The following is a 17,608-nucleotide window of genomic DNA, read 5'->3' on the forward strand; positions in this document are numbered from 1 at the left end:
ACCACAAGGTACTTCATCAAAAGTCTTGAATACAAAAGGCTGAAATACAAAATAAACATCATTCTGGAATTGAACATTGTATTGACTCAGAATTTTTGCTAGTCTGAGTGTTTTTCAGTTCTTTACAAAGTGAACTTAGACTTCAATTGTTGATTAGTTAATTAGATGCTATAAACTATCTAAAGAAAATGTAGTGACGATTCAGTCAGTGCAAATGTTTGCCCTCAACTGTCTTTTTAAACAAAATACAACTTTTATTCGAGGAATATGTTTCTGCTGGGTTGCCTATCAAAAGATGGGCGCAAGCAGGGGAACTTGTGCTGCCATCTCGGATTTCAGGTGTGTTTTCTCAGCTTTTGTTTTATAGCTCAAAAACTACTCACTTGCAAGTAAAATCATTTAATGATAAATAAAATTGAATAGCATTTAATTATCTTTTTTTTTATTTATTTTTTAAACATTTTTTTTTGTGTATAATTCAAAAACAGGTGGGACAGAAATTTTGCACTGGGATTTTGGACTATTACTTGTCACTGACTCAGTTTACTTTTTGCACAAAAAGCAGGGCCGATCAATTTTCAAAAAAAAAAATTATAATAAAGCAGCAACAAACTCTTTTTTTTTTTTAATTTTGTAAAAAATCTGTAGTTTGTGACTTTAAAATGCAAATATGTACAAAGCTAATAATTTTACAAGTTCACAAAAATGTGTATGTACATTTGGTAGTAAATTAATACAATGTTCTTAAAACAAATTCATCAGGAGCTTGGGATGACAATAAATGGTTGATAAGGAACAAGCTTCTTTAACTCATGACACTTGAAAATCCACTGAGATCTAACAAAAACCAAATCTTCATTTTCTGCGAGAGCCTGAAAGAAATATTGAATAAGCTTCAATATTACAAATATTATTTTGCAAAATACAAATTTTTAAGCAGTTATATTAAATACATGGTTAATGGGACAAAAAGAAAGCACCTTGTGCTTTCTTTTTGTCCCATTCAGTCCCCTAGTGACCAATGTAATTATTTTATTCTAATAAACCAAGTTCAGAGTCAAACTACAATTACTTACATTTTCATAGATATTATTTCTGTGTGTGACCTAGCAGTGACACTATTGATAACTATGGGGTATTTTAGTTATTTTCACAGATGATAGAGCAGTGACTCCAAACCTTTTTGAGCCGATATCTCCCCCCCCCAGTCAATATGTCGACTAACACTTATTGTCCCCCTTTTCCCATGAAACAACCATAACTTGGCACTAGTGAACATCAATGTTATTGAAAACATAAATGAATAATTTCGGTTTGAAGTGAAATGTATATGATAAAGCAATTTCATCCAAGCACTTAAACAAAATAAAATAAATAAATACCATTTTCAGGGGTTTTTTTCTCCTCCCCCCCCCCAAAGGAATTGATAAGAATTTGAAGGAAAATACTTTCAAAAAACAGAAGTACATTTTTTATAAAATTATTATTTTTTATTTCATTTTATTTATTTATTTATTTTACTGTATTTTTCATTTATTTATTTATTTGTTTATTTATTTATTTTATTTTATTTATTTTTTTTTTTCGAATTTGAGAAGAACTAAAAACATTAACACATAAAACTTTTTAAAAAATGAAAATTTGAGAATTCATAATCTTTGTGATGAATGATGAAATGCTTTCTTAAGGTGCAACCAAGGTGTGAAGAGGAAGTTTCTGTACAGTAGCGTAACTTCAAATCTTCGGCTAACCCACAAAATCTCATTTTACCCCCCCCCCCCCCAACTAAAAATCGTATTAAGCAATATTTTTAGGGTTTTTTTTTCTCTCAGATAAATATTATATAGATGGAGAAAGACAGGGAGGATTGAGCTTTTGGTTTAAAAAGTGTTCCTTTGCCACACAAATCTGGAGAATTGTCATGATATAAGGATAAAAAGAATTTAACTATATGAATTTAATTGTAAGTATAATATTTATCAAAATAGGGGTCGGGGGAAATTTCTTAAATTCTTCTAAAATTCTAGTTTAAAAAACAGATTGATATTTATTCAAAAAACGCAATTTTAGAAGATCTTTGAAATTTTAGTTTTACGTGTAAGCCATCTTTGGGAGAAGGAGTCAGTGACTCTTCTGAGAATCTTTTGATATTAAAGTTCCCAAAACATGGATTTAGACGATCTTCGGTAATGCTAATAAATAAAAGGAGGGGGGGGGGGTCGTCAGGGCTCTCCTCCAAAATTGTTGAACTTCTGAAAGTTTTGGATTAAAGCTGGAACTCCGGAAAACGCAATTGTAAGCCACTTTTGACAACGTTAGGAGAAAAGATTGAATTGGGTACTCTGCCCCTAAATGCTCCTAAAACAATCTTGGATGATATTAATTATTCTCCGAATTATTTCGAAATTAAAGTCCTAAAATGCCTTTTTAGACCATTTTCATATTTTACCCTCAAATATTTAGATAGAGCTACTTACTATACTATTACAATATTTTAAATCTCTCTCTCTCTCTTTTCACTGACCACCGAGAGCAAAGGCGAGCCCCTTGTCAGTTTGGTCCCCTAACCCTCCGTCTCACATAAAATTTAGACTGCTCTGGTTCTGATTGGGGACCCTCTAAGGGCCTGGTCACTAGTTTCTGACTAGGCTGACATGACTTTTCATCGGCCCTGGCTTCTATTTGGAACATAATTTCGGTGACCCATGTGTTTTTTTCCACTTAGCCGAGCTTTTTGTTGAGCTATTACGAGCTGAAAAAGTACAGAAATGTAAGCATGTTAACTGCCGCTATGAAGCTATCATGTGTGGGTTGCCATAGGTTTTCATAATGCACAGAATATTTTTGATTGCAGCATATATTTTGGAAATTCGAAATAATTCAGTTTCTCTGACATTTCTAAATAATATTTTTAAATTCCATTTCTATTTAAAATTTACAGGGATTTTTTTTCTTGTATTTTTATTTATCTACTCATTCCTTATTCCCCTCCCCCTTCCCCCCTTTTCTTTCCTCTTTATTTTTAACGTTTATCACTTCGAAGTTCCCCCCATCCTTTTTTTTTGCAACACTAAAATCTAATTTTCAGCCCCTTTTTTAAAAACTTGGGCGAGTGAAGCACCACTTTTCCCTGTTCTCCTCATCGGGCTCCACGCTGTAGATGTACTTAGCTAATGGACATGAATCTAACTTATAGTAGCTATATTCATTTTTTAAATGAAATTTGACAATAGTTATAAATTGTTGAAATTTGCGAAGCTTGGGCCCCTATCCCTCGTTATTCGGGCCCTATATAAACCTTGACAAATTTCCGCGAACATAAATTTTACTTAATATGTGACATGCAGGAGGCTGGGTCATAGTGCTGACTTCCAGGTCCTCCAACTCAGATCCTACCAAAAAAAAATTCTCTGGGCTGTCCATTTCCGGGTCCTCGTGTGGTCAGGACTCAGATTTTTTCTTCTCTAAGTGGCAGGAGACCTAGGGGGAGGGGGGTTTCATTATGCTACTTTTTGCCCCGAGCCAAGGTTTAGTTTTTGTGCATGAAGGTTGGATACCTCTTTCTAATCAGGGCTTGTACTGAATAGGAGAACTAAGCTGTGGCCTATAATCCCTGCTATTTGGGGGGTCCCAACAAATGGATAAAACTATTTTTTTAATGGAAAAAAATGTCATGTTTGGTTAGAGGGGGCTTCAAAAAAGTGGTTGACCTGGGGCTCCTGATATCTATATCAGGTCCTGTTTTAACTTACATAGGAAAGAAGTGCAAATTTTTGGTACTCCGTAACCAATTTAAGCTTTTCAAACTAAATTTGATTACGGAAAAATTTGATAAAATGAAATGAAGATAAAGCTCAAAAATTTTCGGGCCCCATATGACTTTGGGCCCCCTAGCGTTGCGGACTCTTGCGGTATGTAGTTACGCACTGTTCCTGAATGTTTCCTTTTTTAACTTGTGACTGCTTGTCTGAACTCTGAACAATCGGTTTTGTTTACATTTTTCAATTTTCAATATTTGATAGCTTTTTCTTATTATTATCTTGTTTTTTGAGTACTCATCGCCCTCCAGTATATCTGATGAATTTATTGTGGCTAGGTTGGGAACCACTTTGATAGAGTGTACTTGGTTAAAGATTCAAGCACTTCAGCTATCCGCTGCTTTAGAGTGTAGCATCTGTTTCCTGGGGACTCACAGGAGTAAGTCCTGAAGAAATGTTGGCACAAACACTTCTTTGCCATAGTTTCATTGAAGAAAATCAGAAGGGGCTAGATCTTGGGATCTTAGTGAACAACACAGCAATGACATGTTTGACCTAAAATGACCAATCAAGCAGCGGGATTGACTATGAATCCGAAAGCACTTCAACCGCCAATTGATACTGTGACTATGCAGTGGTTTTTCACTAAATTTTGCATGTAAATATCTTTTAATGTTGATAAAGGGTATTGTAAATTACAATCTGGTTTCTCAAGTTTCTACTGCATCAATGGCGCCTTTATGAATAAAAGTGTTCCTAGTGGCAATTTTAAAACAGGGGGATTTTTCTCTGTTACAATGTAAAACTTGTATAATTGCAGCTTCAAAATCAATTTGTTTCAGCTAAAAAGGATCCATTGCAGAATCTGTACTACACCATTATTTTTATCACATCCAATATGAAACATGATGTACTTTTGAATAGATAAAATTACAACTTTGCACCTATTCAGACAAAATATAATTAGTTAACTAGATACTAATTTTGCATTGTAAATGAGATTAAATTTTAAATTTCTTTTGTTCAAATTTGTTTCTTAAAAAAACTCATAATTTTTATTGTTAAATGTTCTGTTGTGTATATCAAACACTTTTGTTTATCATTTTCCCTTTTTTCATTTATCTTAAAAAGAACAAAATTCTTTAAACCGTTCAAATAAAAAGAAAACATAAATATTTTAACTTAATGCAAAGAAATACAAAAAATAACCACAGACACAGAGCTCAACTACATACTAGGCTAGCCTTTATGTGTCATTCAATCCGTAATAACAGATTTCTCTTTTCAACTTACCAGTGTTAATCCTTTATGGTATATGTATTTAAAAAATAAATTATAAAAGCAATTTAAATCCTTTTTTTTAAAGGAAATTTAGTAATAAGTCACTAAGGGCTTTTAGCAATTGAGGGTAGAATGTCAATATATTAAACTCATAGGGCCGTGGGCTCACTAAAAAATGGGGATCTCACCAAATATTGCTAAACTGGATTCAACATCTTATTCTTGGCAGCAAATTTGTTATCAACCTGGCACCAATTAGCCAGCAATTTCTGACGCCACTTTAGTTTGAATTCTGTTTTATGTTGATATTTTACCTTATTTGTGCCAAAAGATGTATGGTACAAAAAAAGGGGTATAAAGCCATGTGTTTGCAGCATGATGATTTTTTTTTAGATTTTACTATATCTACATACTTACCCATATTTGAAAATGGGCATTAGTAAAACTTCTACTGGAACACCTGTCATCCAATTTAAAGTTAGCTTACATTGAATTAAGGTTCAACAAAAATAAGAATGATGTGTAAGTGTGAGTGTTAAGGGTTAATAGGGCTAAAATATTTTATAATTAAAAACCAACTTTATTTTCTAAAATCTTCATAAACCCCAAAATAAACACAAGTAAAAATCAAATTCAAACTTTTACGAGTGGTACTGGCTTGAACCAACTCCGATTAAATTGGCTATAAATGTTTAAGTGGGCGAGGCAAAGTTAAGAATATGCAAAACCTTCACAATAGAACAGAATATGAAATATAAGAGTAAAAATAAAGGGACAGTATAACTTTGATCTATCAATTTTCTCAACTTAATGATACATTTCACTGGTTTGATTTGACTGCATTGAATATCTATGCTCTTTGATTTAACGATATCTTTGATTTAATGATATCTCCGATTTAACAATAACCTTTTCCAGTCCCTTGACAATCGTTAAAGCATGATTATACTGTAAATACAAATTAAGTGATGTCTACATGGTAGAATCGAATAGCAGGTAAAAACGTGCAAGTTTAACAGAGGCAGATGTAATTGAATTTTAAAACCCGTAAAAAATTGAGAACAATGCTTAAAAGCCAAAGAATCAGCTAAGAAGCATAAATTTCTGCTTAATTCGTAAAAGTTGGCAAAAATGTTTCTGTCACCTTTATCTCATTGTAACTTGAAGTTTGTAAATACTTGTGTTTTGCTTTTGCCAGCCCCAATCTTGAATTCAATGCTTTATAGAATTTAATACAAAATGTAACCTACACCTTATGTATGAGCAAAAAATTAATTTTGACATTTGAATACAATATAGAATGCAACTTATAATTCTCAGCAGGTTTTTTAAAATGATGAATTAATTCATAGTTTTAAATAAATACCAAATCATTACTTACTTCATCAAAATTTTTGTCCCATCTTGAATCTGTAATCACATATTTTACACTTTCATCCATATAATCTTCAATAATGCTGCAAATAATTTTAAAAAAAATAATAAATAAATAAACACCATAGAAAAAATGGGGTAAGGGAAAAAAAGAGAAACAAGTCATTATACCCAATTTATTGTATCCGTATTGAAATCCATACCTTGTAAAAACAAAGTTTATATGCTGCTCAACAATTGTTCTAAATGCCAGTTCACCAATAGTTTTTAAATAAATGATTTCCATTAAACAAAGAAAAACTAGATTATAACAACTTTTTCACTGAAACAAATAAAAGATGCTTACATGCATTTTGTAAAACAAATATGCTGGTAGTTGTAAGCTTTTAATTTTCCTTTGAATATTAAAATATATATATATATATATTATTATAGCTTTAATCTATCACAATTATGTTACTGTGAAAGTTTGAAATCTGGTAAATGTCATCTTTCAGACAGCAAATTCACACACCAAAGACATCAAAACAAGACTTTCACTTTAACATTATGTAAGTAAAATAAAATAGCATAACATTTTGTAAAAATACATTTTGAACAAATGGTGCAAATATTTCTACAAACAATAAAAAAAACAACAAATCAATAATTAAATATAAATTATTAAAATTTTTACACGTGATAAATAACAATGTGTAACAGATAAAATGTGTACCAATTTTTATTGCACATAATAGTCAGTATTGGTCATTTGCAGTGGTGAAGCCATGGAAAAGGTTTTGGGGTCAAAACCCCACTCAGAAGACTTGATTTTAACACATATTGTAAATTCTAGTACAATAGTTTATATGTATGGGCATGACTGACTAAAATTCCCACCCAGAAGGTTATTTCTGGTTGCACTACTGGTCATATGGGCAATCTAAATTGGCAAAGTTTGATTGACAACGTAGAAGTTATTTTGTAAACTGAATGCGGTATAAATGAGCATTACTGGGAAAAGGAGATATCCTTCAAAATGTTTACACATTTATTGAAATTTTCTGGGGATGAGGTTCACTCAGTCAACAGGTTAGAAAGAATTGAAAGAACTAATTTTAATTATTAAAACAATAGTTAAATGCTTTAACAACAAAAATTACAATTCTTCCCAGAGATACCAAACTTCTGCATTGCAAACAGCAGATACAGATGAAATAAAGGAATGCTTCCATCAATAGGGAACAAAAAGGATCGACAAATCCTTTTCTTGCAAGCAAATTTATTCCATTTAGTATGAGTCTACTATTTAAAGTAGAGTTATACTGAAAATGAACTAATTGATTTTTACAATATTGTGGCAATTTTTTTCCACACAAAGAAAAACCTTAAGAATGTGCATAAAAATATACTAAAATATGGATAGATGATATGTATACAATTATTAAATAGCTTAAAAGCAAAAAACCCCAGATCTTGTTAAAGATGCACATTTTTTTTTTTTTTTTTTTTGAATTAAACATTGAAGATATTTGATTCATAATGATAGCTACTTACTCTTATCAAAAAATGTTTGTAGAACACCTGAAAAATGGTACTTAAGGGCAGCCCAAATAAAAGTAAATTTGCACACCTAAGAAAGTTTACCACACTGTGTCGTAGCTAGCAACATTGACAACTACTTACATAATTACTTTCAAACTAGCAAATTCCTTATAAAATAGAATTAAAGTTGAAGAAAAAGTTAAATAAATGTCAGAAAAATATTTAATTTTTTTTTCTGGTCAGAATGTTATGGGGTCAGTAAGTAAAAAAAGGCGGGGATCCTCCAACAAAAACAAAAGAATCAGCAGGTGTGCTATATTCAGAATTTTTAGTAAAACTCACCCACTATACGATGTTATGTATCTCTGCAAGTCATGTTCTTTTTCGTCTGTGAATTTCCCATAAAGGAAAAAATGCCTGTTTTTGAAGAAACTTGGCAAATTAGGTAGTGGCAAATCAGCAAGATCTGCTTTTGTTGGATACTCATCCTTTTTGGATTTAACATCATTTTCAGTTAATTCTTTGGTTTTATTTTTTCCTTCTGCCCTGAAACATCACATCATTAAAAAGGCATACCATTAATATAAATATATAACTAACAGGTACATATCACTAAAAATGTATACAGCAATTTAGTTAGGGTGTCAACATCACAGAGACAAGATAATATTACAATAAGACTCACTTTCTAAGTTCATCCTCTGTATTACCACCAGAATCAGATTCAGCATCAGTTTTAGCCATATAATCTTCCACAGCACTTTCATCATCTGTCGCACTTATATCAGAATCATTTGTAACATCAGCTTTCTTGGGGCTAGTTTGAGTTTTATTAGCCTATCAAATCAGTAAAATTTTATTTTAATTTTTTAAAAGCTTCAAGCATTTTATCACAACAACAGCATTAATATTTATAGGTAAATCATTATATAAAAGTAATGCATGGGTATTTATTTCTACTCTTATTAGTAATATATTCAATATTCATTTTCCAAACTGTAAAGGTACAGTTTGCAGACAGTTTTAAATTCCCCAACAGTTATGCATTGCGTTTAATGTATTAGAAACATCTCTTTTATGGACATCCTAAGATATGGACACGGACACTACAGTCAAACCTCGTGAACACAAACTCGATGGGGACGCCAAAATATTTCTTGTTGACCAATTTTGAAGTTTATTTGATTTCGTGTAAGCAGACAAGTTTTTTTTTGTTTGTTTGTTTGTTTTTGTGTCTCAGAAAATATAGAAACCAAAGTACCTTTGTACAAAAGTGTACACCCAAGCATCAAAACTTATAGTTTAAGTAATAAACACAAGCAATTTGAAACAGACAACGGCTATTCGGATCATTTCTCTATGACAGTTCATTTTCATACATCTGATTTTTACTTGATCACAAGACTGGATTTTCCTTGTAATGTTGATGGGTAAAAAAACACTTTATCGCTTTTAGACCTTAAACATCTACATCGGCAGAACAGGTGTCCAAGATTAGACTTCGATGAAATTTAAAATCTAGGTTTGTCAGCCACTTGGTGAAGATTTCACCCTTCATCCCAGCTTTTTTACTGTAAGCATAGTCTACAGCTAAAAGTTCGTACTTTCTTGAAGCAACATGATTTTCTCATTTTCCTACACAAGAGGAATTGTTTTTCGACTTTCGAAAGTAATTTCATGTAAAAGTATGGGGAGTTTCTTTTTTCTTCAAGACCTTAAAATTGTCTTCGTCTTATGCGGGATTTCGTCTAAATCTTCTTTGTGTTAAGTGATTGATTTAACACAAATTTGTAGCTTTATCTGACGGGGAATAGCATTTATTTCACAATAAGCGAAATTTCGCGTTAAGCGAGTTTATGTTAACGAGGTTTGACTGTATTTTGAGAGTCAATTACATTGAATCTGAGAAATCAAGTATACAATTTGCATCAACTATAATTTTAAAAGTATCAAGAAATTATTTTAAAAAATACATACTTTCTTGGGTGACTTTTGTACTTTTTGTGAAGTGCTTGCTTCATTTTCATTTCTTGGGGGTTTACCTTCAATCAAAATAACATCAATAAGTACTACATTAGATATGAGATGAAGCAGCTCGAATGTATACATAATGTACCTCAAAAAATAATAAAGTTTTCAATTAATTCTTGTAAAAAAGACTAACTATTAAATAAACGAATGGTTTATATTAGAATTAGAGAAACTACATAACTTAAGTACTTGAAAAAAACTGAACCAAATGTAAAAACAAGATACAGACATGCATATTGTAGACACGGAATACACAAAGTCAAAATGCGTGCCAATTGCATAGGTGTGTTATAAAAGATGTATAAATGTATTCATCTAAAATATATATTTGCAGAGGTAATATACAGAAGCAAGGGTGTGCATGGGGGGAGGGGGCCTGTTGGCATGGGCCTGAGTCTGAGGGGGCTCAAGATTTTTAAAATGAGGAACAGAATATATGTAGAAACCTAGAGGGAAACATTATGGAGGGGGGCCCGTAAAATTCATTTATTACGAGCCCCAAAATTTCTGTGCACGCTCCTGAACAGAAGTTGGGATGATAATGCTATATTCACTAACAGATGATGCTAATTATTGTCAATGCTTCTGAGAAAACAAAACAAGCAGATGTTGCATTCAGTTAAAAGCTTTCATAAAATGGTGATGTAACAGAAAAGAGTTTTTTCTGTACTTGAGTTTCATGTTAGCAAGTCTACGATTACTATTTAGAGCAAGTTCTTATCAAAATACAGACAGACAGCATTAACATACAGGGATGAGAGTGATCATAGAGCAAAAAGGAGGAAATCTAAATCAACTTTTACAGTGTTTACATACCTACCTAACCTGTATTCCTTCACACAAAAAACTTATGCCCCATAACAGAGGCAATATTTTCTTGGAACATTCAGAAATGCTACAACTCAACACCACTAAGAATTAGCACTTACTTATTTATGTTTATTTATTAATAAATTGGTTGGATGGATAGATGGATGGATGGTCTTACCATTTTTTGAGTTCACGACTTTTTTGACAGCTTCCTTTTTAGGTGGTTCAGGTTCATCTTCAGACACTTCGCTTTCACTTTCAGAGTCATCAGGTTTGTAATCATCAGATTCATCACTGCTATCATTGGATTTACCCAGCATGTATCTAAGATTATGAAAGTACAAAACGTAACTAAACAGACATCACTACAACTTGGATTAAACATTTGCTAACTACATATTTGTAATTATATAAGCCAGGGTTGGCCGGATTGGACCCAATTGGGTTGGACCCAATGGGTTTTTTTGAAAAAACCCATTTAAAAAAACCCATTATTTAGCCCACTTTTGGGTTTTTTTAAATTTTTTGAGAAGTTTTTAAAAAAAGTAATTAATTTAAATACTTTTACAATTTAAACTTCTATTTTATTTGTTCTTCACCACAGACAATGGACATAAAAAATGAATTTTGAACTTTAATAGTATTTCTTAACTCTTAACAGCATTAAAAATACTTCAAAGATTTAAAAAATATATATTTAACTTTTATCTTTAAATGGTCAATAAATAACTCAAATTATCTTGACTAAGTCCTGTCACGTCTGGTTTTCTCAATATTTGTAGATTGTACAGAGGAAACTACTCTAGCTAAAAGGCTTTCATGTGAATTATTTTCTGCAACCCGACACGTCACAAATTTCGAATTAACAAGCTATATTTTTTTTTTTAGAAATTAACAGGTTTTACAAATGGTCGGACAGAAAACAGAATAGGATGTACAGTATTTTCATTATCTTACAAAAAAGTTTAATATTTCTTAATCTGTACACAGAAATAGAAAAACAGGCAACATAAAATTCAAAGAAATGTCTTGATTAAGCTGGAATTCAGTAAATAGGGATTTAAACTACTAGAGGTTCTACAGTAGTTTTGCATAAAAAAATGAAATACAATAAAGTAAAATGCAAAAAAAAAAATAGTAGTAATTGAAAACGAACAATAGATTTTATCACTCAAGAAGTAATTTTGCCTTAACTGTTGGTAATCATGGAAACTAAAAAATCTGAAACTTCACCATTCTTGGGTTTCGTCGTCTTTCATACTCTTCTTCAGAAAACGCTGAATTTTAACTAGTTTTCTAGCTTTTTTTACCCCAAGACAATTCTTGTGCTTTGTTCATATACTTACGCTACAATATGCTACAAGTACCCTACATTTTCCCTAAAAAAAGACAAAAAACCCCACATTTCTTTTAAAAAACCCAGCTTTAGTTGGGTTTTTTTGGGTTTTATTTTAAAAAACCCAAAAAACCCTGGGTCCATGGGCTTTTTTAAAAAAACCCGGGTTTTTGCCAACCCTGATATAAGCTCTATAATGTTAGATTACCACAAGAGAAAACTAAGAAGATACCCTAAGCCCAAACTTGACGGTGGCCTGGAAAACACTCTCATCCCTTAACCCATTACCAGCTGGTGTTGCGTTGACGCAGCGGTTTATAACAAATATCCATAGAAACTACACTAGAAATCTAATTTTTTTATCGATTGCTAATTTGAATTTAAGAATACTAGTAAAAATATGTTAAATAAAAAAAATGCTTTAAATTATTTTTTTTATATATATGATAAAAATTGTTTCTCTCACATGGTTTTTTTTTTTTTTTTTTGACTAAATTTGTGATCCAGTTTTCTGTCAGAAAAAATAAAAATAAAAAAAAGTTTTGGTTTATGGGACAGTTTTGGTTATGAAATACTTTTAGTCAAGGTCACTTTTTATCAAAACATTCCTCAAAGAAAATGCTTCTGCTGGGGAGGAGGGGGAAGCAAAAACTGGTGTTGCATTGACGCAACCAACGTCAGTGAAAAAAGGGTAGACTGACTGTCTGTCTCAATTGCTTTAGGGTAGAACTATATTTCATTTTTATTCTGCTCGTTTTGACTGTGGAAGATTTTTTTTTTTCGTCTCTGCCTTTCGAAATGCCCAGAACAAGATATCTAACTTTGGAAGAAGCATTGGAACAGATTTTCGAACAAAACTCAGATGATGATGATAATGAAAATGAAGAAACAGATATTGTTGTTGTACCACCAGAAATAACAGAAGCTAGTGATGAAGAAGAAGGCAATGACAACATTTTAAATAATGATAATGAAGTTTTACCGGGCGATACTGCAGGCGAAGTTGAAGTCCACGTAAAAAAAAAATTCAATTGTTCCAAATCCCGTACTAAAAAAATTAAAAAACGAAAAACAGAAGATTGGCGATGGACGAAACAGGAACCAATTTATAGGTATCAACCAAAAAATGAAGAACAGGTCCCCATTCAAGCTGTAAAACACACTCTAGAAGGTAAAGCTAGTGTTGATATGTTTAATCTTTTTTTTTTATTCCGATGTTTTATCGCATCTTGTAGAACAAACAAATTTGTATGCCCAGCAAAAAAATCGTCCAGAATTTAAAGTCACGGATGCCTACATGCGAAGATTTATCGGAATTCTTTTGCTAAGAGGGTACCATTCATTGCCACAAGCAGAAATATATTGGTCACTTGATAAAGACATTTCTGTTCCGATTGTTCGAGAAGCGATGTCACGCTCTCAATACAGAACAATGAAGCAGAATTTGCACTTGGCTGACAATACGGCCATTGATAATGATAAATTGTACAAAGTACGACCATATTTGAATTTACTAAATAAGAAATTCCAACAATTTGGTGTATTTTCTCATAATTTAAGTATTGATGAGCAAATGATTCCGTATAGAGGGAAACATTCAGCGAAAATGTTTTTAAAAGGGAAACCGATAAGATTTGGCTATAAATCTTAGATTTTAGCCTCCTCAGATGGCAACTTTGACACTTATACAGGAAAATCAACCAAAGCAAACTCATCAGAGTATGAAAAATTTGGCCTCGGAGGGAGTGTAGTTATGAATTTGCTTAAAGTGATTGAAACTCCTATAAATCATGCCATCTACTTCGATAATTTCTTCACTTCATTTTCTCTTCTCTGTCATCTTAAATATTTGGGTTCCAATGCCATTGGGTTCCAAGACCATTTGGGGGGCCTCTTCCCATTGTTTCAATGCCATTGGAACTATGAGAAAAAAATCGCATCGACAACTGTCCCCTGGAATCAGTAAAGTGTATTAAAAGTAAAGAAAGGGGGTATTATGACTTTCAATATGAAAAGAAACATGAGATACTTGTAGTTTGATGGAATGACAATGCTGTTGTGACTAAGGGTTCAACCTATGGTAAAATTGAGCCTGTCAAAAGCTATTCTGGCTATTCCAGAAACCAGAAGAAGATTTCTGTTCCTCAACCTTGTATAATTGAGCAATACAACATGAAAATGCGTGACAATTGATGATTGCGTGACAATTTTTCAAATTACAGAATTAGAGTCCGAGGGAAAAAATGGTGGTGGCCAATATTCTCCAATTATATTGATGTTGCATTAACCAATGCTTGGAAACTTTCAAAACTATCGAAAGAAGAAAATAGAAAGTCACAATTGGATTTTAGGCAAGAAGTTGCACTTCAACTTTTACAGACTCCTTATGATAGTGACATGAAAAAGAAAAGTCCAGCTACAGGATGGCCAAGCAAATTCAGCTTACCAATGGCTGTATCCAGGGCCGGCATTTCAGTTTTTCATTTGGGGGGTCGAATTTCTTAAACATGAATTAACTCAGTATGGGACAAAACACACATTGGCTAACAGCTAGTAATCATGATAGGGAGGGGGGGACAGACTGTATAGTTAAAGAGCCTCCAGAAAAGATATTTGTTGATGTGAGTTTTTTTTTTTTTTTTTCAAAAATAACATATATTTCTAAAGAGTATCTATGAAAGCATACTATGTATTGAGCAGCTGAAATGTGTTTCTAGCAGAAGAAAGTGATGAACACTTATTAAATAGACACACTTAAAACATTAGTGTAACAATGAATGTAAAATACCAAGGCATTTTTCTGTGAAAATCATGCAGCCACACCACTGCACAGGCCTCTCATAACCGTCGTTACACAGAGCACACAAGAACGAGCTATTTAGCCTATATGACGAAATTAAGTCTTTAGTTAGAATTAACCATGATTCCTCATCAGTTTTTTCCTGTTCTGAAAAGGCCGGTAAAAGCTTGATGAATTTCTAATAATTTAAGAAACGGAAAACACTTGCTCGTGTCTGGTTTGAACATTGATTTGCGATTTACATAAATTAAATTTGCTCATTTTTATCATTCCTCTCAAAAAATTTGGGGGGTGCAACTGCCCCCTCTTGATTCCCCTATTTGCCGCCCCTGGCTGTATCTGGGGGACATTTTATCGTAAGGTCGACAGACAATAAAAGACTACGCTGCAAGCATTGCCAAAGCCAAACTATATATCGCTGCAATGTTTGTAAGGTTGCACTTCATCACGATTGCAGCGAAGCTTATCATGTGTAACTATAAAAAATCGATTTTTCCTCAAAATTTAAAACTTCTAAAATGCATTTATGTGCTTAGTTTATATAAATTTCAGTTTCTTCTAAAGTGCTCGGCATGTTTAAGAACCATAACTAAGATTATAAAAATTTCCTCTGTATAAAAAGCATTGAAACTGCTGAAGAATTTCTGATTAAAACTACTTAGGATTAATAATCCTTTTCCGCTGACGTTGCGTCAACGCAACAACCTATATTTGTAAAAGTAAGTGCATTTTTGTTCTTTTTTAACATAATACTATTATGCTACTATTATATAGGTTCAGAATGATAACTTTTATGATTTTTATTCAAAAAAAATTTCGAGTTTCGGCGGTTAATGGGTTAAGCATAAAATAATTTAGGAAAAGTTTTTCAAAATCAAAAGGAAAAAACACATGGTATTTAATAATGAAAAGTAACCATTTTTTGAAACTAAGTACTGCAAGAGTAAAAAATGTTATGAAAAATGTTTAGTTAAAGGAATTTTCCTATTTATGTTCATGTTCTCCAAAAATTGCATTGGGTTATCAGCAAGTATGTTTTCTGATAAAAAATTTATTAATTCAATACATAAACTAATGCTAACATCAGCTATTTTGTACACAAAACATTCACAGGTTGCTTTAGTCCTCAACACACATTACATATCCATACAAGGTCTGTCTGGAAAATGTCAGACAACAAGAAACTTATTGATCCAACGGTTAAAATACCTATAAAACAGAGATAGCAAAAGCAGGGATGGATGGAATTTGTTAATGTTGTACATCAAATATTGTATAACATTTTATTTGGTCTTAACATTAGGTAATCTGCTACATTTTGAGCACACAGCTACTAAATCATCCCCTCTCTCTACTGGCTCAGGCAGCAAGTTATTTCAAATATTCCTGGTTAACATTCAAAACAGATTTTTGAAAATATCTTTTATGCAAAAAGAAGACTTCGTTAAGATAAAAATTTATATGATATTCATTCTCTCAAACTGTTAATTGATATTTGAAATTTTAGTAAACTATAACTACTTATAATTTTTAGATCCCCCCCCCCCATTAAATTTACTTAAAAACTACTAATTTACTTAAAAACTATTACTAATTTAAATTTACCTAAGCATGTGAATGTAAGAGAAACCAATTATAGAATCAAAATAAAACAAAATACAACTGAAATTTTCACTTCAGGGTTCCCCCTCTATCTTGCAAATAAAATTCAAGTACATTTCAAGGACTTTTTAAGTATATTAAAAAATTTCTCAGGGACTTGAACACTAATAAAGCATATGCAAAAAAAAAAAAAAAAAAAAAAAAAATGATAAGCTTCAAGAATAAAATTATTATCAATGAACTATAATGATTATTTTCAGATTTGATATGCAATACATTTGTAAGCCTGAAAATTGTGAAATGCTTTGAAATAAAAACAAATTTTTTGCATTAGTATAAAAAAGAAAATTCTAGGAGAATGTACATTAGAGTGAAATATTTGATATTTTGGCTTATCTAAGCTTGAATTCAAAAAAGTCTACCATATATAAAAAGAAAATTGGATGGTTGAACTAGATTTTTAGTAGAAAACATTGGATCATCATGACAGAACCGAATCAAAATAGCTAAAAAGGATAATTTGCTGTACATGGAAGGGACATTTAGCAATTTAAAAGCTTTATTAATGAAGTAATTAAATAATTTATAGCCATTGTTGATACAAGATCAAGGGCGGATACAAGAAGGGGGACATGACCCCTCCTAAACCTTTGACGATAGTTAGTATATGTTCATAGTGTACCGTAAAAGCTGGTGATTATGGTAGTTTTAGCAAATTTCTGACTAATTACTCAACATTCATTCCGAAAAAAAATGAAGTTGTATTATTATTATAGTTTAGGACCTTGGCTTTTGATTCTGACCATGAAATAATTTGAAACTTTACCCACACCCCTCCAGAGCAGCTTTTCTTTGTACTGTTCTCACCCTCTCATTGCAGGTGAGAAAGGTACAGCACATGTTTCATCGTTTTTATATAGGTTTTGGTGGTTTGTACCATGCTCTACCTCTCTTATATTTTGACGGGAGAGTTGTAGATGTAAGTTATGCTGAAAATTGAACTTTGGAGAGTTAGGTAAATCGTAAAATCAAGATAAAACAAAGGCTTTATTTTCCTCATAATTTTTGAAGACGGATACCAAATCTTACCTT

The 17,608-nt window shown here is 32.0% G+C and overlaps 1 protein-coding gene across 1 annotated transcript in view; it reads right to left on the reverse strand.

The window, feature by feature from the left end:
• Positions 1-612: 612 nt before the first annotated feature.
• LOC129227566 (DNA repair protein XRCC1-like) overlaps positions 613-17,608 on the reverse strand; it is a 57,871-nt gene continuing 40,875 nt past the window's right edge. The window contains exons 10-15 of the mRNA XM_054862148.1: positions 10,957-11,102; positions 9,915-9,979; positions 8,623-8,774; positions 8,280-8,483; positions 6,421-6,496; positions 613-872 (exon numbers count right to left, since the gene is read on the reverse strand). Coding sequence (XP_054718123.1) covers positions 759-872; positions 6,421-6,496; positions 8,280-8,483; positions 8,623-8,774; positions 9,915-9,979; positions 10,957-11,102 — 757 coding nt within the window. The 3' untranslated portion in view covers positions 613-758. The remainder of the gene's footprint in view (positions 873-6,420; positions 6,497-8,279; positions 8,484-8,622; positions 8,775-9,914; positions 9,980-10,956; positions 11,103-17,608) is intronic.

This window comes from Uloborus diversus, chromosome 8 (genome assembly GCF_026930045.1).
Source record: "Uloborus diversus isolate 005 chromosome 8, Udiv.v.3.1, whole genome shotgun sequence".
NCBI lineage: Eukaryota > Metazoa > Arthropoda > Arachnida > Araneae > Uloboridae > Uloborus > Uloborus diversus.